Source organism: Osmerus mordax, chromosome 25 (assembly GCF_038355195.1).
Source record: "Osmerus mordax isolate fOsmMor3 chromosome 25, fOsmMor3.pri, whole genome shotgun sequence".
NCBI classification, from domain to species: domain Eukaryota; kingdom Metazoa; phylum Chordata; class Actinopteri; order Osmeriformes; family Osmeridae; genus Osmerus; species Osmerus mordax.
Window position 1 is genome coordinate 4,731,099 of NC_090074.1, and position 24,574 is coordinate 4,755,672.

General features: G+C 49.2%; 3 protein-coding genes across 3 annotated transcripts; all 3 read right to left on the reverse strand.

The window, feature by feature from the left end:
• Positions 1-6: 6 nt before the first annotated feature.
• scaf4a (SR-related CTD-associated factor 4a) lies at positions 7-9,017 on the reverse strand. Its single transcript, XM_067228900.1, has 22 exons — positions 8,882-9,017; positions 8,197-8,280; positions 7,943-7,987; positions 7,620-7,781; positions 7,357-7,492; positions 7,137-7,273; positions 6,559-6,771; positions 6,218-6,303; positions 5,821-5,905; positions 5,427-5,621; positions 5,211-5,293; positions 4,917-5,101; positions 4,688-4,788; positions 4,422-4,535; positions 2,942-3,098; positions 2,725-2,840; positions 2,430-2,577; positions 2,137-2,310; positions 1,227-1,721; positions 1,048-1,181; positions 810-915; positions 7-728 (listed from the first exon to the last, which is right to left on the reverse strand). The coding sequence occupies exons 1-22, from the start codon at positions 8,909-8,911 to the stop codon at positions 355-357; spliced, it is 3,360 nt and encodes a 1,119-aa protein (XP_067085001.1). The 5' UTR covers positions 8,912-9,017; the 3' UTR covers positions 7-354.
• Positions 9,018-9,494: 477 nt separating this feature from the next.
• Positions 9,495-14,779, reverse strand: LOC136933550 (putative monooxygenase p33MONOX). The gene is made up of 8 exons (XM_067228989.1): positions 14,648-14,779; positions 12,744-12,850; positions 12,449-12,627; positions 12,240-12,360; positions 12,011-12,138; positions 11,786-11,889; positions 11,302-11,495; positions 9,495-10,614 (listed from the first exon to the last, which is right to left on the reverse strand). Exons 2-8 carry the CDS (start codon positions 12,766-12,768, stop codon positions 10,403-10,405), a joined length of 963 nt encoding a protein of 320 aa, XP_067085090.1. The 5' UTR covers positions 12,769-12,850; positions 14,648-14,779; the 3' UTR covers positions 9,495-10,402.
• A 3,065-nt stretch (positions 14,780-17,844) lies between these two features.
• On the reverse strand, positions 17,845-22,570 carry serpinh1a (serpin peptidase inhibitor, clade H (heat shock protein 47), member 1a). The gene is made up of 5 exons (XM_067228892.1): positions 22,459-22,570; positions 20,496-21,117; positions 20,280-20,378; positions 19,771-20,003; positions 17,845-19,541 (listed from the first exon to the last, which is right to left on the reverse strand). The coding sequence occupies exons 2-5, from the start codon at positions 21,091-21,093 to the stop codon at positions 19,239-19,241; spliced, it is 1,233 nt and encodes a 410-aa protein (XP_067084993.1). The 5' UTR covers positions 21,094-21,117; positions 22,459-22,570; the 3' UTR covers positions 17,845-19,238.
• Positions 22,571-24,574: the final 2,004 nt, after the last annotated feature.

Genomic DNA, 24,574 nt, shown 5'->3' on the forward strand with positions numbered 1-24,574 from the left:
GAGTTGAAATGAAAACGCCTCGGTAGGACTGAGAGGACGCGTACACTGGCCTCGCTCTCGGTCTTCCTAGTCTCACGGCCACATCCGTTCAAGACCTGTCTTCACTCTGTTGCTCAGGCCTGTCAAGTCCTCTTTGAAGGAGGAGACAAGAGCCTGCAGAGCACTGCGCCAGGCGGACGTGGATAGCAGTAGTTTGTGTTCTTTTTTTTTTTCTTTTCGTAGTTTAGTTGTTTTTTTTAAACCAACGGCATGTATCAGACCTTATCCATCCAGGCCTGATGGTGGAGAGAGGGTTTGTGGATAAAGTTCGGTCTGTGTTGTGGAAGGGCGGTGGGGGGGGGGGGTGGGGGTAGCCTATGCGTCTGGCTCCTGTGTGGGCTCTGTGTCTGAAGTCTCAGTCCTTGTTGGGGGTTCAGCAGTTTCTTCTGGGGGCGGGGCTAAGGGTTCTGACTCGGCCTCCTGTTGGACAGGCTCTTGGGGCGAGTCTTTCCGGGGTTCGGGGCTGGGATCCTTGGGAAGGGTTGGAGGCACCGGGGGAGCGGCGGAGGCTGGCTGCTCGGCGCTGTTAGAGTTCTGGAGGCGCTCCGGGTTTTCCGATTCCGCTCCCTTGTCGCCCCGCCGGTCGTCCCTGTCCCACCGCGTGCCCCTCTCTCTCCGCCTCAGCTTCTCCCCGTCGGGCCCTCTCGCCCGCTCCCTATCCCCCCCCTCGCCTCCCCTCCCTCGCTCCCCTCCCTCTCCGCCCCGGCTTCGCTCTCGCTCTCCTACCTCGCCCCGGCTACGCTCCCGCTCTCCTACCTCGCCCCGGCTACGCTCCCGCTCTCCTCCCTCGCCACGGCTACGCTCCCGCTCTCCTCCCTCCCCCCTGCTTCGCTCCCGGTCGCCCCCGTCCCCTCTCCCCCGCTCCCGATCGCCTCCCTCGCTCCTGCCCCGGTCCCCCCCCTCCCCCCTGCCTCTCTCTCCGGGCTCCCCCCTGCCTCTCTCTCCGGGCTCCCCCCTGCCTCTCTCTCCGGGCTCCCCCCTGCCTCTCTCTCCGGGCTCCCCCCTCGCTCCCTCCAAGCTGCTCCGTCGCTCTCGCCAGTCCCCCCTCCCTCGCTCCCTGTCTCGCTCCCATCCTCCTCTCTGCTCTCCTCCCTCCTCCGGCCAGCCTCCAAACCGTTCCCTGCCGTCTATCCTATCCCCACCTCCTCCTCCTCCTCCTCCTCCTCCTCCACCACCACCACCACCACCTCCTCCTCTACCCCCGTCGCCAAACGGCCGTCTCCCTCCCCCGAAGCCTCTATCCCTCTCCCTCTCCCAGTCAGGGTCTTGGTCCCTGAACCCAGGCCTGTCGCTCCTGAAGGGCCTCCCCTCCATCTCCTCCGGCACCTCGGGGCCCCGGGGAGCCCCCGGTCTCAGGAAGGGAGGGGGCCCGGGGGGAGGGCCATGCGGGGGAAACGGGCCCCTCATGTTGTGGATAGGGGGCATCCCAAAGGCCCCCGGAGGTGGCGGCGGCTCCTGGTGCATCATCTGGGGATGGGGCCCCCTGGGGCCCATGTGGGGCGGCATGGGGGGCATGTTGGGGTGGGGGGGGCGCGGGGCGTGCGGGGGAGGGAAGCGCTGCATGTGCGGAGGCGGGAGGACCGGAGGACGCTGCAGGGGCATCATGCCAGGACGGGCCCCCAGAAGACCACCCGAGGGGGGGTGGACTGAGGGACCTCCTGGGGGGCCACCCACCTGGTTACCTGAGGAGAAAACACAAGACCATGAAGAAAAGACATACGACACTTAGGTTTTTATTATATGAAGAGAGAGAGCAAATTTTCTGGCCAGTATATGTTATGGCACATAGCATTCTTGCCCATATATTACTATAGACCAGTGGTTCTCAACCCTGGTCCTCAAGTACCCCCTGTCCTGCATGTTTTAGATGTTTCCCTGCTCCAACACACCTGATTCCAATGAAGTCGTTAGCAGGCTTCTGCATAACTAGATAACGACCCATTCATTTGAATCAGGTGTGTTGGAGCAGGGAAACATCTAAAAAATGCAGGACAGGAGGTACTTAAAAACCAGGGTTGAGAACCACTGAGACTATCTCTAGGTCTATAGGATGTCTGTGTATAGGTCTGGGGCCTGGAGTGGGGTTTCTCAACTGACCCATGGGGCTAATCTGCGGGGGCAGGGGCCCCTGGTGGCCGTAGTGGTGAGGCCCCTCTGGGCCCTCGCTGTTGTTCCGGGGGCCCATGCCTGTCGGGTCTAGAGATGGGTCGTCCACCATGCCAGCGGATGGTGGAGGGGGGCCCAGAGGCATGGCTCCTGGAGGTGGGAACCCTAGTAGGGTGGGATGGGTAGACAATGTTTAACAAGATCAGTTTTTTTTTTTAAAGCTCAATAGGCCCAAATTGAGTGTGTGTGTGTGTGTGTGTGTTAGAGACATGACGGAGTCTTACCTGGAGGCATCTGCATGGGGTTAAATCCAGGTCTCATAAACGGTGGGGGTCCACCAGGGGGGAAGGATGGGGGAGGGATACCCATGGGGCCCGGGAAGGCAGGGGGCGCGAGGGACCCCACACCCACCATGGGTGGCCCCTGGGGGACCTATGGAGAGAGACAGACACAGTCAGTGCCAAATGACGTTTGTGGCGCCGTCTAGTGGCTTGAAGTGGATATTACTGTGGTTTCAACATCCTGCCAGGGCCCGTCCACTCCCCCAAACAGCCCCTTGGGAGATTCAGCCTCGTTCACCTGCGCGGGCGTGGCCCCCGGCCCCAGAGGGACCTCCTCGGTCTGCATTGGCTCAAAACGCCCGTTCTGGGCCGACTCTTCCGGTTCCTCAAGGTTGTTCTGAACCCCCCTCCACTCTGTGGAAAACACAAACACAGACACACAGTCAAAACAACCTCATGCACCAGCAACCAGCAGACTAGCATCTGTTAGGAGCGAGGCCAGGCTGAGCTCTCACCGGGGGAAAGGGTGTCCACGTCCAGCATGCCCCCCTCGCGGAGTCCATCCAGCTGATCCTGCTTGATCTTGGCCCAGGGGATGTAGGTGACCCCCAGCTCCACGTCCCAGTACTGCTTGTGCTCCGACCTGATGCCCTTGTTCAGCGCCCAGGCGATCTGCAGAGAAGCAGCAAGCAGCATGTTTAGCTCACAGAAAACACCCCCACTGAAGCCTTATCTAGCCTTGGGAGAGAGTTGGATTCGTGAGACCACCACAACAGCAGCATCCATCTAGCCCCGTCTCCATGGGGGTCAGATGGCTGAGCGGTTAGGGAGTCAAGCTATTAATCAGAAGGTTGTTGGTTCGATTCCCCGCCGTGCAAAAATGAAGTTACGTCCTTGGGCAAGGCACTTCACCCTACTTGCCTCAGGGGGAATGTCCCTGTACTTACTGTAAGGGGCTTAGTCAGTTTCAGTTTTTATAAACTTTAAAATGTGCATCATTCTTAGACTATTGAATGAACGACACAATTGACCGGAAACAGGATTGGTTACTTATTTATTCATTACATAATTCATTTATTACTTTTTCGTATTCATTGTAACATTGTTTCAAACTGACTGGCTTGGCCAAGCTTTGTAGCATGGGAGTCTTGATCTTTTTCCAGCCTACAGCACATTTAGAGGCATCAAACATTTCCAGGGAGGGTGCCTCTGTACTGATCCAAATGAGGTCCTCTGTGGTGGATGGGTTCAAACTACTCATTAATGGGAAATGTAGTTTTTATGTGGTATTCGCACCGGTGTTCATGTGGTGTCGCAACTGCGCTCTTGGATTTCAGCATTGCTTGCGGTAGGACAGAAGGGGACTCAGTTGGGGGGTTAATTTTGTTGACGGAAGTATTGTTTTAAGTTTATATTGTTGAACTTGTTTATTTTGGTATGTGTCGTGTTGGTCGTTAGTTTGCTTAGTTCTATTGTTCCCACTGAGGGTGACGGTTAGCTAGCTAGATCGCCAGCCAGGCTGTTACAGCGCAGGACAGATGCAGTATGCTATCGCAGGACGCAGCCTATGAGGTTTATCCGAGTCACGATTCTCAGTAATTGAAATCTCTTTTAAAAATGAGGAATAATCGTTTCCTGTTGCAAATAATGGGTTGAGCATTTTCGGGTTCCATCATCTCTTTTCACGTAACTGACGGCTGCAATAGGTTAAAAACAGACTGTATGTCTACGGTTAAAACTCGCTCGCACCCGTGCGCCCCAAATACTTTTCCATGCTCGCACACATATATTTTTCCTCGCATATGCGAGTAAAACGGGCGCACTGTAGAGCCCCTGAAGGCAGTTTAGCAGGGTTAGATTTGGGGCTCTGCTCAAAAAGTTGTTTGAAGCGCCTGCTCTTCTCCCAAACTATTTCCAAGGACGACTTGCCGGATGGTTATGTGTAACAGTCAGGTTAGCAGGGTTAGGGCTGGTTTTGGGGCTCTGCTCTCTCACCTTGATGGTCTTCTGGTTGACCTTGTAGGAGCCCCGGCTGAGCTTCTGCAGGGCCCGGAAGGCATCCTGCCTGTGCACCATCACAATGTAGGCACAGCCTCGCGGTGGAATCATCTGGACCAACCAGGGAGGAAGAGGAGGAATCAGAGGGGAAGGGAAGGTGGACGGTGGAAGCCCTAGGGCCTCTAGGGTTGGGGTCAGTGTAGCCGTGAGCAGGTGATGGGCCGGGCTATGGGGGGAGAGGGTGGGGCGGGGGGAGTACTCACGTTGATGGAGTCGATCTGTCCGAACTCCTCCAGGAGACAGGCCACGTCCTGCTGCTGGGTCCTCTTGTCCAGCTGGCCCACCCACAGAGTGGTGCTGCACACTGGGGGAGGGAGCAAAGAAAGTGTGGCTCACTTGAGGCTCCCGTGGGAGAAACCGAAAAGATGAGACAGTGAAACGAGAAAAAAAAAAAGGAAAGAGAAAAAAAAAAAGAACAAGATGAAACCTCACCGCTCAGCGTGTCGGCCTTGAGCAGGGGCAGCCCCTTCTGCCGGCGCTCTCGCTCCTTCTCCCTCTCCCGCCGCTCCTGGGAGCGCGAGCGCGGCGACAGGCGGTGGCGGTCGCGGGAGCGCGAGCGCCGGTGGCGGGAGCGCCGCGTGCGCGAGTTGGACCGTGACCTCCTCCTCTTGGGCGACCTGCGGGGGAGGGAGAGAGGGAGGAGGGGACATACGTGACGGTGCCACAATGGGACCCCCTCAAAAACAGGGCCACCCCCGCCCCAAAATAGAAGTTGGTGGAACTTACTTAGATCCAGTGCGCGATCTCCTGCCGTCGGGGCGCTGGCGGGCCTCTCTCATGGACGCGGGGTCCAGATCCATGCACATATCCTGCCCGGGACGCCACAGACAACATCTCACGTTAGCGCAACGACAGACACTTTAAAGGCTGGGCGTGCTAGCAGGGTGGTGGGGGCAGGGGGTTAAGTAGCTGAGGTGAAGGTTAAGCCCCTGGGTCTCTCACCTGATGCGGCTGGCCCATTTGCTGGCTGAAGGCCTCGTTGTGATGGGGGTAGCCTCCTGGGAAGCCTGGAGGACCCACCGAGCCGGGAAGGGACTGGCCTGGGTGAGCCTGCCCCAGAGGAGGCATTATTCCTGGGTAGGCCTGCCCCGGCATCAGCCCGTAGCCCTGGAGCTGCCCGTTAGGAGGGAGGGACACCTGGTTAGAGAAAAATCAGCTGTTAGAAACCCATCAGCGCAGAGATGCTCTTTACAACGCTTGTTGTTGTTTTCCTTCTCTTCTTTTTCCAAAAGACGTAACTTCTAGTCAGAAAAAGAGAAATGGAGAATGGCTAGCTGATATACTGAAGCTGAGGAGATTGAGGGGGGATTTTTAAGTCTGAATGCGTTGTTCTTACTTGCTGTGAAGGGTCTTGTGACATGCCCATCATGTGTGGCTGAAAGTGTTCCATGTGCTGAGGGAACCCTGGAGGTTGCTGTCCACTGTCAATGAGACACACACACACACACACACACACCGTTCAAATATGTCAGAGACAGGTCAAAAGCATACAGCGCCATAAAGGAGGGAGGAAAAACCCTCCCACCCCCCCTCCCCCCCTCCCACACTTCCCACACTCCCACACTCCCACACTTCCCTCCTCCCCCCCTCCCACACTTCCCACACTCCCCACACTCCCCACACTCCCCACACTCCCCACACTCCCCACACTCCCCACACTCCCCACACTCCCCACACTCCCACACTCCCGTCTACAGAAGCAGTCTCTGGCATGACACGGTAGAGGAGCTTACAAGGACTGGATCGAGGAGGTCTCATCCTTCTTGGAGTCCTCTCCGCCTTCGGGCTCGTCGTCGTAGTCAAAGCGGTCCAGCAACGTCTGAAAGACAAGAAAGAGTTGAGTTTGTAAGCTTTACTAAATGTCACCGTGCCACGAGAGGCTTAACTGTTATATGACTGCATAGAGCTGAAGCTGGAGTACAACTAATTTGTCTTCTTTCACGTCCATGTCAGTAGTTGCTCTCCTGCATTGAACATCTGGTTGTCTGGTGGCGTTCCTGTGATAAACCCTCCTCACCAACTGCCGAAGAGGGTCTCCTTTGATGCACGCTATGGAAGAATAAGAGGTACTCACAGCAACCTTGTCAAAAGCAGTCTTCTGCTGGATGGGCTGGGTGGGGAGGGGGAGATGCGGAGCCACCGTGCCCAGGCCAGGGGTGAGGTTCTGGGGCTGGAGGTGGGGATGTGTCTGGGCCTGGGCTTGTGAGTGGTGGAGGTTGGCCGGAGGCTGCGCGTGTGTCTGGAGCTTTCCCGGCTGCTGCTGGAAGGTCTGAAGCATCTGCTGAAGCTGGAAGAGAAAGGCACCGAATTAAGGCCGAAAGGCTGAACCCAGGATTGAGACATCGGATTTGTGATTTCTTTTTAAGATAGGAAACTTAAGGCCCCCTAAATGACCACAAGTAGGGCTGGATTCATTCACAGGCCCAAGCTGACTTGGGTCAGCGTCGTTCATTTGCTGACAAGGGAGGGAGAATTTCCTTCACCCCCGTTGGAACAATTGAACTCTCATCACCCTCTTCACAGTATCTGGCCCACAGCCTTTCGGTTATTCAATTGTTACATTATCAACAAGGTGACTCCATCATATCAAACGGTCCTCCTGTCAAGGACGAGCAAACTCAAGTGCCCCGGGCCAAACACCCCCCCACCCACCTGTTGTCCTTGTGAAGACTGGAACAGCTGTGCCACGGCAGCAAAGGCATCAGAGTTTTGCAGCTGAGGAACAGCGGCGACAATGGAGTTAGTCGTTACCGCGGCAACAGACTCCTTCTCTGGCGACGGGGGCGAACCTAAGGGACGAGGACAACAGATATTGACACACGCTCTCGTATGGCAAAACAAACACACACACACACGCGTGTACGGTAGATACCTGTGTCGGGGTCGTCCATGTCGGTGAAGGCCGCAGAGCTGCCGGATCCGGCAGCCATGTCTAACAGAGGTTGGATGACTTCAATCTTAAACACCCCATTTTTCTGCCACAGGTTGAGCACGCGGACTATCTTACTCTATACACAGAAGATGGGGAGGGAGACCCAGAGAAGGGCTTAGCCAAGTATACCACGTCTAGGCCATTGGACTGAAACTTGTATTACACCGAAATCATCCCCATCCCCATCCCCAGTATGGTCTTACCCTGTCCTCCACAGGACAAAGACAGAGGTTCTGGAAGGTTCCGGTGATGTTCTTGGTGAACCTTGGGCCGAACACATCCTTGTCGGTTCCAAACTGGTGTCGAGACTGTCTGACGATGGAGTCCACCACATACAGGCCTGCCACCTTGTACTCTGGTTTACACTACAGATGCACAAGACAACAGGTGCTCAGAAGTGACGTGTGACACACAGGTTACAGGAGACGGGAATCTGAAGACAGGTTCCTCCCATTCTCCTGTCTGAAGTATACAGTATTGATGCAAATGTGCCAGATGACTAAAGGTCCCTCGACCCGCCCCTTACCTTTTTGATAAACTTCTCAACAATCTGGACAACATGCTTATACAACTAAGATGCAAAAAGAGAGAGATTATTAGTGGTTTCATGAGGAAACAGGTCTGAATAAGCTACATGACACACAGGAACACCATGAACAATAATTTACCCACCCAAGTTTACTGTCACATTGTCACGCACTCTCTCTCTCTCACACACACACACACACACACACACACACACACATATCACTTGATGTACTAAAACACCGACATTCTTACTTTCATTGCTTTAATGGCTGATTTAGTAATGGAGATCATCTTCGCTCGAGAGATCGGGGGCTTCGTGTCCATCAATGAGAATAACTAGAGCGGTACAGATGGAGAGAGGTGCAGAGTTAGCTAGCTAGGCAACATAAGCAGGGATGAGAGGGAGAAGTATTAAGACATGTCCTTGTTGCTTCCTGCTAGTTAGGTTAACTAGCATAATACTAGATGTTTTTATGCAATCAGTAAAACAAGTTGTTTCCTGAATTATTGTTGTAGACAGTTACGATCAGTCTACCACGTTAGCACGCTAGCTTTCCTTCAATTGTTGTTGTGATGATTAGCGAACTATAGCTACTAGTTAGCAGGCTAGCCAGCTGCCACAGGGCGCCAAGCAAGCAAGCTAGCTTGCTATTCAGCTACCACAGGCTAGCTGCCGACTAATGTTAGCCAGCAATAGCATTTTTCCTGTTACTGTACTGTGAAATCCATACAAGAAATTTGTGGCACACTGTATTTTTCTAGCGGATATGGCCACACAAATTGGAGCACTTTATGTCGGCACTGCAGGTAGCTAGCAAGGCCTGTGTATCCTGGCCTTCCTCGCCTGTCCTCAGTCCACAGTGAGACACACACACATGACAGTCACCTAATCTATAGACGAATTCCTGCAATCTCTGCATTCTGGAGCCCTACTCACCTCATGATTAAATGCATTGACGGCGTCCATGATTGCCCGAATAGCCGACTCTTTGCCCAAGCAGCCGAATTCTTAGTAAAGTGGTGTTCAATCACGGAGGGGCCGGCTCAACATGTCCGCTCTTAGTGGCTGAGCTAGCTAGCCTTGCTAATTCGGTAGCTAGAAGTCGAACCAACTGCGGGGCGTTTTTGTATCAGGGCGTCCCTGAATGATTTAGAAACGCCTGTGGAACTGGGGCCACCTAGTGGTCACCGTGAGTACATGCTGTGGAAGGTCACTCGGAAATAGTGGTCCCACTTCAATGTTTAGGGATGCAATTTCCATGTTGAAACGTCACTGAACTAGGTTACGCAGGGTGCAATTTGAATAATGCTTTAGTACATCCAGAACCTGAACTGGGTCATTATATGGTTTATATTTCCACTATCCTGAAGTTGTGTAGGGCTTGCATCATTATAGACCACCTACTGGTGATTTGTCCAGCTTGTCAAAAATGCAATGAAAAAGGAAGTTCAGTGCGGTTGTTAATATTTTTTATTCTGAATATATACACAACATAGGTCCAGAGGGGACATATATATGGATACAACCATATATATGGATATTTCTTTCAAAAATAGAAAACTGCTGACAACAGGGTTAGTGTCACATAATCTACAAGAGTCAATTCAAATCCATACAAGAGGAATGAGAATAACAGTACACTTCATTGAGGGTGAACAACAATCACCACAATATTAAATACATAACATTATAAGTTTTATCTTTTTGGTACAGACAAATACCAAAACGAGACTGAATGAAGGGACCATCATGTTGGTGACATTTCTGATCACAAAAAGTACATTTGGGGAATGACAGTTATCGATGACAGCTAATGAAATCAAACAAGGACACATTTCCAAGCAGCAAATACTAATTTGAAGAATACGGAGTGATGTCAAAAATTCCAGTGTGTTTTTTCCCCCTCCTTTTCCTTTTCAGGATCAAAATAGAAATAGAATACAGAATGGAATAACTGAATCAACTGAAAAACAGGATTTTTGCACCATCAGAACTTTCAAACGTTTAACAGAAAAGACACAGAAACACAAAACCTTTGAATCTCGACAACAACAACAAAAAAGGCAAATAAAACACTGAGGTGAAAAGCAAATACGAGAAACAACAAAAGACATGGCACCAGCACATGTATTTGATCACACTATCATTACCGAATCTATAAAACACATTTTAGTGCAAAGGAAGGAGAACAAAACAAACAAAAAACATTTTCCATTTGTCTCCAAGGACACAGATGATCACTGGGGGAGGGAAAGGGAGTGAACAGGTAGCACAGGAACTGGAAAAGGGTAAGACCAGCAAACCACTCAACCCTCCAGAGTGAGGTTCTCCCTGAGCTGTCATCTAGGATAAAACACTCTATCCCTATAATGTGTGATTATGCATCTGTGTGTGTGTGTAGAGTGTGTGAGTGAGAGTGTGTGTGTGTGTGTTAGAAATATGGGAGTGCACGGTGTCTCAGAAGCCGGAAGGCGTAAGAATGTTGATGTCCCGATGCTTGAGTTTGGCCGGCCGGCCGCCCTGCCTCCGTCCATCCATGCTGGGGATTTCCATCTTGGGAGGGGCTTTGTTACTGGCGGGGTCTTCGGCCAATCGCGTGGCCTGGGCTTTCATGACCTCCATGGGGGTGGGCTTCTGGGCACCACGGTACGCCTGCAGGGCAAAGCCCCCTGGAAGAGAGAGAACATTTGACCTCTCTGGAATGCACATGCCTTTTTTTGGTCCACTGCGTAGACCACGTGGGTGGAAATCAAGATTGGTCCTACAGCAAGTATATGACTTCTGAATTGACTTCCTATTAAAGTCGTATCTATACGAGGAAGCTCATTTAGCATTTTATTTCGGAGTATATATATTTGTATTTATCTGAAAGCATGTGCAATACTTTAAAAATGTGACTTTATCTCATAAACAGGGGCACTTGAAGGTTTTAGTGCATCAATGAACGAGATGCCAAGTTTAGGCAACGCTGCCTGGTTTATCTGTGTACCTTGACACCAACGGCTCATAACAAGAGGACAGATAATCAGTCACCAGGGAGATAAGACTTTCTTCCTCACAAGAAAAACAAAGAAAGTACTGAAACTATAGGTCTCCCAAGGCAAAATTCCTTATAGAAACACGATACAAAGCAGTAACACACAGTGTAGCACGACATACTAGTAGTATTGGTAAAAGCATCTTCTTATTTTATCAAAACAGCTACAGCCTGCACATCGAAGATGAGACGATTCGGCTACATGACTACATCGGTTCTCCAATTAGGAAGTTCTCCGAGCACGACCAAACAAACGAAAACCCTGAGGGGAATTAGTTCCCTCTTAAATACCGCCATCGAAACCTCCCTGAGATCTTACCTGCGCCGCCGGAGCCTGGCTCCGTGCTCGGGTCGAGCGGTGGCTTCTGGACGCTGGGCCGCGGCCCGAACGCGCCCCAGCGCTCCACGGCTCCCCCGGCCTCGACGGGGCCCATGTCCACGCTGCTGCTGGAGCTCACGCTCAGGTCAGAGCCGGTGAGGGACGCTGTCGACCCCTGGCTGTTAAACCAGCCCCTGTCATATGCACGCACAGGACACGAATAACATGCACACAAACACAAGTCAGCTTTGTGAGGTGTTGCAATCATTCACCAATCAATCATATAGATAAAAGTGCGTATCGCTGGGAAGTACAAAGTGTACGGGTTGGGCACGGCGGTTTCATATTTAGCTTGGCCGTTCATACATCCACCATACTTGACACGAAAAGGGATGGCCTGATGGCCGGTACGTTGGTTTTATACGGTTGAACACAGGTCTGGGCAGAGCGGCGATGGCTGCATTACCTGCGATGGCTGCATTACCTGCGTTTGTTTTTGGGGGAGCCCTGGGGCGTTCCGGAAGGGGTCGACTGAGCCGACGACGTCGATTTGTCGTCCTTCGCTTCCGCACTCTGGACGTTCAGTTTCTGTGTGGACAAACCAACACCCGTGAACGCGTGGCTCACCCGTTCGACGGCGCTGTCTGGCCCGCGAAGGAATGTCACTGGTTTGCTGCCGCGGCAACTCGAGGGGCTCGTTGTGACTTACTTGGAGGGAGTCCGGCATTCGCTGGTGGTAGCGAGTCTCCTCGGCGGTCAGACCCTTGTGGGGGGTGTAGCTCGAGTCAGTTAGCCCCGCCTTCTGCTCAAATCTGTACATGTGGTCCTGAGTGTGTTCTTAGGGGGGGGGACAGAGTCAGCCATAAGGATACACAAGCATGTAGACAGCGACGCGGGAAGATATGGGGGTCAGTTTGGGGTGAGCGGTGGGTTCTTACTGGTCATGAGGGAGTTCATGATGATGGAGGAGGCCTTGGCCTTCACTACCGGGACGTGGGGCTTGGCGGAGCCAGCGGTGAACGAGGCAGTGTGGGTCTTGCTGCCTCCAGACTCGTCCTCCTGAGGCAGGGCACACAACTGAGGTTCACACAAATCCCGAACGTCACCCCTGAATGAGCGAGTGTGTTTGTGTGTGTGTGTGTGTTACCTCAGCCAGCTGCTGGAACTTTCTATCAGGGATTACCGGCCTTCTCCACAGGTTGTTGATGTTGATGTCCGAGGGCGGGGGGGACATGGGGGCCTCCAGGTTGTCGTCGTAGCTGAGGGCTCGCCGGGTCATGCCGATAGGCAGAGACATGCCTCCCATCCCCATCCCAGACTCCAAGGCTGGGACAAGAACATACCAACAGCTCTCCAGACGGCTCTCCAGACAAGAAGCACCATTCCTGATTTGTAACGACACGGTGTTGGATTCCTGGTCCAGCACCCAACACACTACTTACCAGGTAGATCTCCTGGCCCAGACATGATTCTAGAGGGTAGGTTTTGTTAAAGCTGAAATTTGGAGATGGAATATGATCTGGTCAACCAAGCCAGGTGAGGACTGGACCTTGGAGAGGATAAGAATATGATATGATAAAAATATAAATAAATACACAATCGTTCTTCATTTCAGGTGCAACGTCTGGGTGCGAAAAGTATAAATTGATACATTGGAAACCCAAGAATGTTAGCAGTAAATGTATCGAGTAGCTGAGCTGACATTGGTTGTCATGTAGCAAAATCCACACAGTAGGCTTTTACGAGCGGTACTATGACAACTGATGTTAGTTCTTCAATAAATACTCTGTATACTGTCCAATTAGAATTGAATCCAACCCCATACTCTACTTTGTCAGTTTTGGCAAAAGTATCAAGCTGTCACAAAAGGAGGTATGCGGTCATCTCTGGACGCGAACAGTGCTCCGACTGAGCAGGCTGGTTAATGATCAGTCAGGCTCACAGGAATGGAGCTTGGCTGAGTTCGTCCTAAGGACAGGGAACCGCGGTCGAAACAAGTCAGTTCAGGTGACGACACAGAAGCGAGTCACTGAGTAACTTCCTCGACAGACAAGCACCTGGCTGTGGCTGTGGTGTCGAATGTCCTTAACGCACACTCCCTGGCTGGTTCTGAAAAGTAGCCGAAAGTTGTAGAATCTGAGTGTAATTCAAACGTCTTAGCTAATATTGGCTCTAATGTTGCTTAGATCAGATCGTTTTCGACTTCTGCCCCTGGGCATTAGGCAGGGGCTAGTCATTCCAATTTGCTCGTTGGTATGAAGGCCAACAGGTGTTTAACAGCCAGCACCTGATGATGGCTCTTGCCTGCATTGTAGGCTGGTACATGTAGGCTATTTACCACACATCACTAGTACACACACACACAGCTCCAACAATAGATCTCTTCTATTAGTGGGATTCAAGGTCACTATAATGTGTCACCTGTTTCTGTCACGAGCTACGGACTAAGCTAGGTATCTCTTAACAAGCATGTGATCCTGAGATGGACTGAAAGAGCAGCGTTTACTATGCTGAGGTCGGAGGAACAGGCAGAAATGGTTGGAGGCTGCTCTCTGCTAAATTGCACTAGCTCGCTATCAGACAGACTGGTCTGCTGCTGACGAGGCATTGTATAGATAGCTGGAGAGGAACTGGAAGCCGTGGATGTGACAGGTTTATCTCTTCATTGACTGACGCTTCATGACCCCTCCTCTGATGGGTAACTACGGGGCTTGTATGACTTTCACGTCATTTGCTTCTCTGCACAGGGGTGCTGCTGCTAGGGAATCATTGGTCCCTGCGGTATCATTCATTATGCAGCTGTGAGGTGCTGGTGGTGGCGGTGATGTCAATGATCGGCAAGCACAGTCATTAGTATTTCAGCATTAACACTCACAACAGAACACAAATAATGATCGTTATGGGCACAAATTCATTCACATATGATGATTGTCAAGCTGTAGCTATGCAAATATGTCGCCAAAAAAACCAAGGCACTAGTGACACTAGTAGTGTGTTGTAGCAGTGCTCCGCGTTTCAGTCAAGCCAGGATTACAGACTCGCGTTGCTGCACACGTTTATGTAATATAAATACGAGCGAGCTAGACTAAGTTAACAGGCGAGATGCTTCTGTTGCTCATGGTTCTATTAAAAAAAAATACAATTGTTCGCAATTCACCTCCAAAAAATTAAGATTGTCTGATTGCCATATAGTTAGCAACGGTGTTAGCTACCACTGGGTTCATTTTGAACCTGGCTAGGCTAGTAAAAGCTAACAATTCCGGTTGATTCCGGGCATCACTGGAACTTGAATCGATTGAATAGAAACAAACACCGTCCATTTTAAGTCCATTTTAATTGTACTTACCTTATCAAACGCTCCAATGCCTCGTTATATTGTCATGTTCACGAAAGATAAAGACAGAGGCACACGAAAGATATAATGTTAGTCTGAGAGGTTTCAGAACAACCGATCCACATAGCACCCATTATGATTTGGTATGGTGGTGGTGGTGGACGGCTAGGGTTGCCAGGTTATTTCCAGTCGCCCCCTATGTCACTGCAACGAGAAACCTGGCAACCAGAAGCACCAAAAGCAATCGCGCGAGCCAATTAATCAACTAAATAATGTTTATTAATAAACAAATAAAGGAATAAAATGAATAAATAATGTATTAATTAACTTTTAATAAACTTTTTTTTTTAAAGAAGTACAGGATGATATCACTCTTAGCAACCGTTTATAACACTTCCAATGAAGTGATTATCATTGTCCTGCACAAGATACAATCAAAAGGTCATTGACAAATATGTCACACATTCGTAATTATCGACATTTTTTATATAAATGAATACTTTGATATGAATGTCACATAGCTTTTAGCACACTCCACATTACCCTTCACATTGGTGGAACAAGATTTGCTCATCCTGCACACTCCCACATTGCTGCGCAACACTTTATGCAGACACACAATAATGTAGCCTAATCACTTCAATGTCTACTTTAATACTGTATGTAAAATGTCATGATATTACATTTATTGGTACATACATATTGTCCTTTGGAGCATTATACATTCCTGTGCAGTGTGTCAGGTTTCAGGTTAACCTGTTAAAATTATAAATACACAAATATATAGGCACACTCTGTCACCTGACCTCAAATTTCTAAACCACCATTTACTTATACATGTTTTACATTGATAATCTTTTTTGTTTGTTTCAAATCAATCCAGCTGCTTTCACATTTCATAACATTCCACACAAAAATGACTGGATTGACACAGAACTGACCCAAACCTTATTTTGCATGGCTTTGTCACAAAATATTGTACTTTTCCATCCAGTGTTTGAATCGTATTGGAGGTCCTGGAGGGTCGTCTTCAAGGTGGATGATGGGTAGGATGACGGGTAACTAATGTCACACGACCCCCCCAAGGTCTTTCTTAATGAAGGGTCCCTCTAAACTGATTGCCCCCTCCCTCAGTTCGAACACGGTTTAAATCTTGGCAGTGGTGGGCAGCATGCAGCCCTGAATCTGGCCTCTTGACACACATTGTAACCCCTCAGCGATCCAGTGGAACAGCATGTGTGTGTGTTCGGGCACGGATGCTCATCCCATTCCCACTGCAAGGGGCACTCTCTGGCTGCCCTTGGGGCTTCCAGGAAAGCGTTGGCACGGCAGTATCACGACGCTCTTCCATGGGGCGTCCTTCTAATGGAGGTGTGTCCTTGAGGCAGAGTTCAGGGCAGCTACTCTTGCGCTGAGTCTGAGAGGAGGAGCAGGTCATGGTGGGGAAGCTTTCGGCTCGAAGCCTGGACTGTGCCTCGCTTCCAAGCGGGGGGGCGTCCCTCCACCGCCTCTGGGGAGAACGCCGGGCAGCGAGTGCATCCCCATGACCGTAGAGAACCTCCAAGGGGTCAGGTACATGGAGCCTGGTTGCGGTGGGGCTTTCCCCCAGGCTCAAGGCCAATCTCCCCGGGTTTCTGCTCTCTCTCTGGGCCCTACAATCCTGGCTTGGACCCTCCTCTTGCAACGGCACAATGGCTGTTTGGAACAGGGGCTGTCGTGGGGACGGCGTTGTCTCTCTGGGTCTGTGGAGTCGGAGGCAAGGCCCGAGCGAGTCGAGAAAGCCTACTGTTAGAATGTCTAAGTCAGGCACACTCTGGCCAAATGCTGGGCAGGCCAGCTGGCAAATGGACCGGAAGTAGTCCTGTGTTGACAAAGGATGGAACTGGGGCTGGGCCTGGGGCTGACTAGGGGTGTGAAGGCTGTTGGCCTGGTTCATATCATGGACCAGCTCCTCATAGCCCTCCCTGATGGTGGGCAGAGCTCTTTTGGTCTGCGGTCTGGGATGGGGGCGCATGACTACGACACAACACAAAACAGGTGGAAGGAGAGAGAGGAGAGCGTGGAGGCAAACAGCATTCAGAGAACAAAAGGAGGGGAGGAAAGAAAAGATAACGATCAGTTTACACATGGGGGGGGATTCAAATGTTACAGCATTTGACTGAAATATGAGTATTATATATGCCAAATGTATTACATACGATCTACTATATTTACAAATGTTCACATGACGCATATGTGGTTTTATTTCTTTAAGAGTGGGCTGGAGAGAGGCACTGGCGAGAGAGCCCAGGGAAACAGTGCTGAGCCTGTCTCCATGGTAACCCCATCTCATCCCGGGTGAGCAGATGGAGCTTGTGTTACAGTGCAACCGGAGAACAGGGCATGGACGCACTTACACATGCGCGCGCGCGCGCACACACTTTTTTTCTTACACCGACACAAACGCATCCACACCAACACCACATAATGGTCTGCACTGGACACGTCCAGCTCTCATCGAATGCATTCACACGACCTTGCACATTTGTGTGCGTACGTATACAAACACGAAACACCTTACCAGCATTGCATTCTCATTCCACACTTAAGGTAAACAATCCCTGCCTCTCCCTCCTCATCACCTAGCAACCACAGAGAGGAATACACAGGCACAAAGACAGAACTAGTCAAACTCACCTATTTCATTGTGCGTGATACGGAATGCAACCAAACTACGCAGGGTGGAAGCATGTCCACCAAACCTCGAGGACCAGCTGACCAATAAGACTGGAGAGATGAGGCGAGCCACACTGTATTTATACAGGGAGGGCGGGGCCTCCGGCGTCACTGCTCACACACACGCTGTGGTTGTTATCAACATGAAGCAAATGTCTCTTTTAAGAGTGGGAAACCAATCAACGTTTCTTATTGAACTGTTGATTGCTTTAAGTGAGAATTTGTGTGACCATTTTTTACAAGACTAACATTACAAACACTATAATGGGTGTGAGGTTGTTTTATTCTTGGTGATGGTGAGAGAAAAATCCAGTGTACACATCATACAAAACAAAGAACTCTTGTAGTTGCCCAGGCAACATATTATTTCAGTCCATTCTAGGAAGTCCACGTGTTCCTACAATATTTTGAAAAAACAAATTATTTTTTGTTATTTTGATTAAATAAACCAAACCTTTTGGCAAAAACAAAAAGGTTGGGGTGAGCGTTAGTGTGGCAGTCTGAAAGAGTTGATTGTAAACTCGGGATGCTACTTTAGTTTCATGGACAAAATTGACAAATTTTTAGGTAATTAACGGATATTCCCAGAAAGTCTCTAAGTTGCTTTATCAAATGAAATTTGTTATGTAACCTTTTATTTAAACACTTAATTTGTAGAGGAGGTTATTTGGTTCTATTTCACTCAGACCTAACAGTTGCAGTGGCCATCTGTCAAGAGTTCACCAGCAGGGGGCAGTATTGGAGACCAGACATGCAAAAACAGATGCCTATGACATCACAAGAAAACTGCGAAGGCATCGACAGCTCATGGTTTCAAGTAAAGTATAATATATAATAACATGAATTTCTCTGTTGAAACACATTTGAACTCAGAGCTAAAATTCAGCTGGAAAATCATATCAGCTCATCCACCCAATGTCACCCATGACTTGACTGTATGCTGTCCAGAAGGGCTGAATGCAGCATTTCTCCCTCGTGTCATTAATTTCTTGAGATAGTTTGGTCCATCAGTGCAGTGTATGGAACATTTGGCAGCGCTACTACAACCACTACTAAAAATATAATTAAATCCCAAAAGATTCTTTATAGTTTTAACATTTTATTAGAAAAGGAGAAAATGTGTAACAATCTCATACCATACCATTGTTCTTAGAAAAAAATGTTGGGTGGCAAAATAGGTTCAGACACAGTGTTAAAGACAGCTTATTTGTCAAAAGCCCTCCACAGAATAAGGCCACTTATGTAGATATGGGTTAGCTAGTGCAGAGCAATGCTTTCGGTGTGGGTCAGTAACTAGCCAGACAGACATGGGGCCTCTATACTGGTGAGGAATGTGCTTCACATGAGCAAGTGGACAATAGCACCAGATTAGCTTGCAACAAGATTGCGACAAATACGTTGAGCTTTAAACATTAAAGATATCACAAGAACCAACTTCACAACGTATTACTTAAATCGAACAGATGAAGAATGGACACAGAAAGCATGGCAAAGAAAGACACAGGAAAGAAGAACCTGAGAGAAAAGCAGATTTGACATCTATGGCAATATTCTGGGAGGTCATACTTAATGTAAGTATGCAGTCCATTCTGTGATCTGACAGGAAATTGTCAAATGTGCCACCTTCACCCAACATGTCCAAGATAATGTTGATGTTTATAACACACAATGCTTTGGTCTTAACAACATCTCTGAATCATGCTTTGTGAACAACAGACAAGAATCTTGGCATATTGATGATCAAAAGGAATGCGTTGTAAGGTATCAGACGTACAACTATTTCCCACCTTTCTTCCTCTATTTGCACAGAAAATGCACAAACACACCAACACAATCGAACCGGCTCACGTTCTCCGTGAACAGCCAACCTAAGACTCAAGTCGCGAGGTTACAACTCATCTCTCATCTTTTCGCCCTTGGGCCGAACCATTCGGCCGAGGAAGAGGATGGAATTGGTCCGGTTGTCCTTCACCAGGAAGATAAAGGGATGGTCCACGTAGAAGAGTTTGGGATTCTTCAACTTGTCAGAGCTGAAGATGCTGTGGTCTATGGGGTTGCCGTCCGTGCCCCACTCCATGGCAGAAGCGTGGAACATGTTGGCCAGGTACAGGTCCTTCTTCCCGGAGATGTTGGACAGGTCAGCCTTGCTTTTGTCCACAGCCTCAGTCAAACCCAGCTCTCCAAGGTGTTTCTACAAATGAAAAAAGTCTGAATATTAGTCAAATATATAAATAGTATATATAAATTATATAAATTCAAATTATAGTCCAATTACATATATATATAAAACCTGAGTATCTTTCTAGCTCCTTCATTTGACATTTAAACTCCCTTTATATTTTTTTTATTCTTCACTTACATCAAATAAAAAGCTATGTTGCGATTGTTTTAGCTAGTCGATTGGGAGCCTTCGTGTTTACCTGCAGGTTATGGCTCACTTCCATGCTGACTTTGGGCAGTGACACTGCCACGGCCGTCTCCACCAGCTTTCCCATCCAGGTGTCCAGCTGCTTCTTGTTCAGCAGTTTTTCAAGCCTGTCCAAAGCCTCCACATGGTAGGGCATGAAGAACACCAGGCTGGACTTCTTGTGAGCCAGAGGCATGCTCAGGACGTACAGCTTGTTGACTTTGTCGTCGTAGTAACCGTACATACCTGGAAATAACATTTACATTTAGTCATTTAGCAGACGCTTTTATCGAGAGCGACTTACAGTAAGTACAGGGATATTGCCCCCGAGGCAAGTAGGGTGAAGTGCCTTGCCCAAGGACACAACGTCATTATGCACGGCCGGGAATCGAACCGGCAACCCTCTGATTAATAGGCCGATTCCCTAACCGCTCAGCCATCTGACCCCCCAAACTAAACTGTTCTGCATCGAATTTAAAATGTTAGGTTGTTCTGACTTCAGCTGCCGGAGGGGTATACTACCTGTGCGATGCATCATGGGAACCGCCACAGTGAAAGAGCGAGACACCAGGAAGCCGCGGTTGTCCACCATCGAATGATGGAACTGCTCATTCCAATGGGCTGTTCACACCAGGAAGGAACATGGGTTTTGGGGATTAGACGACAAAATTGAAGAAGGTTGGCGACATGGTAGGGAATATGAGTATGTTCAACGTGTGGGTGTTGATGTGTAAATACGTTTGAAGAACATGGCGTTGACGATCATCGCTCCGTCCGTCTTCTCCACCTCCTTGGTGACCTCGGGCAGTTTGCCGTCGGTGGACTTGGCCGCCCACTCGTTGATAGAGCTCACGGCGCTTTTCTTGTCCCGGAAGTTGATCTTGGAGTGGTCGCAGTTGTAGTGCTTCTTGCTGCTCTTGACGAAGTCGGCGGCGAAGTTGACCGAGCTGGGCCCGTAGAGGCGGTTGCTGATCGTCCAGGTGACGTTGCGCGTCTCGGGGTCGCTCACCTCCTTCAGGAGCTCTGCCAGACCGGCGTGCAGCTGCTCGTCCTTCACCTTCTCGGCGCTCAGGACGGTCTTGACCTGCGAGGCCGTGGAGGCTTTGCCCCCGAGGGCCACCAGGCCCAGGGATGAGGCCACCACCACTGGGGAGATGAGGATGTTCTCCAGACCCTTCTCCTTGGCCATGTTTTGGTAGAGGTTGAAGGCCAGTTTGGCACTGTTGTCGGCCAAAATGGTGGCGTGGTTACTGAGGACCTTGTCGGCCGAGACGGCAGTGGCGGCGGAAGCTACGGTGGCCAGCAAGGCCACAGCGAGCACTTTTGTCATCCACATGGTGCTGCTTGGATGTATAAAGACCTGAAGAAGAGACACGGAGACAAGCATCGTCAGGAATCTTGAGCGTCTAAAAAGTGGCTCATGACGTTAGGATGAAAGGCAAAGACAAGTTTCTTTGAAAACGCTGTTCCTGGCCTGTTCCAACTTATTAGCAGTGACCCGTACTCCGAATAGCTCCCTCAAAGCAATTCAAGCCATCTCTGTGTGGATTTCGGAGCTGGAAGTTCATGCTAGGGGTATACAGTTTATATTGTGCGATGTGTAATGTAATTATAGACTTGGATTCTTGGAGGAGCAGAGGATGCCAACGGCAGGGAAAACCCGCCAAGCAGACTTCAAGGCACGCTCTTGCGTAAGAGCCACGTCAGCAGCTGTTAAACACATCCACGCCAAATCCGCCTTAAGGGTTCGTTTATCAGCATCAACGAGGGTGATCGGTCATTAAAATTGGCGCTAAATCTACTTATTCGATTTGATGACGTGTGTTTTGTGAGGTTATCTACTGGAGGATGATGTCCTTGGAGGTGACATAGCAGACAAGCAGCAACAAGCACAAAGCTTAGCCTGAAGTCTAAACAAAAGGATGGAATGCGACCCTCCGAGGCATAAATGCCTTTCGACAAGCACGAAGATTCATATTTCTAGGTCCCTCTTTTTTCTCACGTTTCCTACCTATTTGAGGGAGTTTGTTTGGTTTTGCACTGTTAAATAAGTTGCAGAGCCACATGCCCTTATATGTCATGACCAGGAGACATCCTGTCACGTATGAACACAAGAAAATGCATTCATTGGACATGGCTTTGTCCTATCAGGATTTCCACAGGAAGTTGAAGGAAGAAATCTTTTTTTTGTAAATGCTGTAAAAGGGAATATGTGTGAAATTTAAGGTTGTATTACAAATAATGCTTGATCCTATGAATATTTCCAAATGATCATAAAGTTACAATAAATGAAAGAAATAGGCTGCTACAGGGTGTGACCGTCACTTGGGGTGAGGAAAAGGAACAATTGCTGAGCAGAAGAAGCATTCTTGGTCGTCTAATCCATCATTTTATCGATTGTGTTGTCCAACTATAAAACGATGATAGGCTCAAGTCAACCATTTTCTTTGTGAGTAAATGGTTTCCTTTCTGACACTTTTGAGCCTACAACACGTCTAACACAGAAAACACATACATGCACACACATTGTAAATAAAAGAGACATTCTGTGTTGTCATGCTTCTCCAATTCATGGCTTCTGTGTCTGTCTAAAATGGAGGGACTCCACACATTCCTGCCCATCAGTTTTACTGCAATTAATACTGCCCAGTGAATCCACCCTCCCCCTCTCCCCTCTCTTTCCCCCTCACAACATCCTTACCTTATATGGCTCGGCCAACTGCTTTTTATTCAATCTGAGAATCTCCTCGATTGACAAATCCTTGAGATGGTCTCGAAAACCGTGTAGGGTAAAACACAAAACTTTGAGAAAGGAGAATTCCTCAAACTTGCAGGGATTTACATGCCCAGTGAGCCGGCTTGATCCTCCCACTGGTGTCCCCTTACTGGGACAGAACTGCTCTCGCAGGGTCCTAAAGCCTGGACTCACAGACTGCCCTGAAGACACTGAGAATGTCTGGGTAGCCATTCATTAACTTACATGCAAATTGTGCTGGATGGAATGGCACACCATTCAGTAGAATAGACAAGTATTTACTGGAGGTGAATCCGAAACCTTTTCCGAACTGCAAGAAGGGTGGGGGGGGGGGGAGGTGTAACCGGCTGGAGAAGTGTATTGTTCACTGAATTCCAGTTTTGGGGGGAAATAGTCCTGGGTTCCACGCTGGTTATCTCTCTTCTACATTTACATTACATTTAGTAATTTAGCAGACGCTCTTATCCAGAGCGCCTTACAGTAAGTACAGGGACATTCCCCAGAGGCAAGTAGGGTGAAGTGCCTTGCCCAAGGACACAACGTCATTGGGACGTCCAGGAATCAAACGGGCAACCTTCTGATCAATAGCCCGACTCCCTAACCGCTCAGCCATCTGACTCCCTACTCTGCACAGAGAGAGAGAAGAAAAAGCTGAGTCAGTATCGTAGCATCTGAGAGGTGGCCTGCATCAACACAAGTTCAGGAATGTGCCTCGGGATTTACAACGTGGCATTTTAAATGAGGTCACATTAGATTGGCTAAACCCCTAGCTTCGATGGAGAACCAGCGTGAACGTTTTACAACGCCCTGTTGTGTTGACCCACGGCAACATGAACACACCAAGATTAGCTACATGCATTAGTGTGCTTATTATCACATAAGCATTTGCTTCATCTAAGCATTCAGGCAGTGTCGCCCGGGCTTTGCATGTAACAGCTGGTCAAAAACTGATTAGAAACGTTAATGGTTTTCCTAAACTGAGGCTTTCGGTTACTCATTACAGATTGACTCATTGTCAAGTCGAAAAATGTATTAGATGATGGTAATGACTCCCTTTGTGAAGTGTGATAACATCTTAAGGAAGGCTGGTCTTTGAATGCCCTGATTGTTTGGCTGCCATGTGACATCTCACGGTCATAGTAGAGTTCACAGCAGAACAGGAGTCCACTACCTGACAGGGACAGTCTTTGTCAGTAGGATTTTTCAGCTTGGTGGATTATAATGTGTTGACAATAATGTCGAGTAGCAGTATTCATAAATCAACAGCAAAAAAAGCAGTGTGGGGACTCATGTTAAAACATAGTAAGAACAAAGAGACAATAAACAGGATGTGCGTGTCACTTCCGGTCAGTGCCTTCCCTGGTTTTAACTCCAGACCATAATAATAAGCAATGGGTGGAGACTTGGGAGGTCGTGGTTTGTGGAAAGAAGAACACGAGAGGAAAAATCCAATATCCGTGGGAAAAAAAATTGGACATGACATCTGGTTTCAGTTACGTAAATTACTCCTCCTCTGGCACAACTTTATAATAACACATGTCTACTTCTCCCCCCCCCCCCCCCCGGCCCCCTCCATGCAGATACACACTAAATGCTCTTTAGCCGGTCGGTGAAAGTCAATGGCGCCCTCTGGTGGATGAAAGATTGATGGCAACAGGTGTGACGTTAAATTGAAGATCTGACCTGGGGTCAGATTGTGATTGATTCAGTTAGGAGTTGGGGGATTTTGAAGGAGGACAAGCTGATCCCGGATATGTTTGTTAATCCATTTGAGCGTGGAGAGGCTAATTCCCCACCAGGGGCTGCTGGTGTTTGTGTATTCTACAAAGGACTGAGTTTACTGGTGAGCTCTGCACGATAGTCTTGGGTGATGTTTTGACAAGGACAGTTTCATGTTTTATACTGTCAGTAAAGATTTTCATTGATAGTGACGCTTTCCAGTGATTTGTAACTCTCTGAAAGTCCAATGATCTCATTGATATACACCCACACACGCTGAAACACCTCACTTTTACAGTCACTTTTACAGTCTCTCCCAAGAATGGGTTGCTTGAGAGGCGTT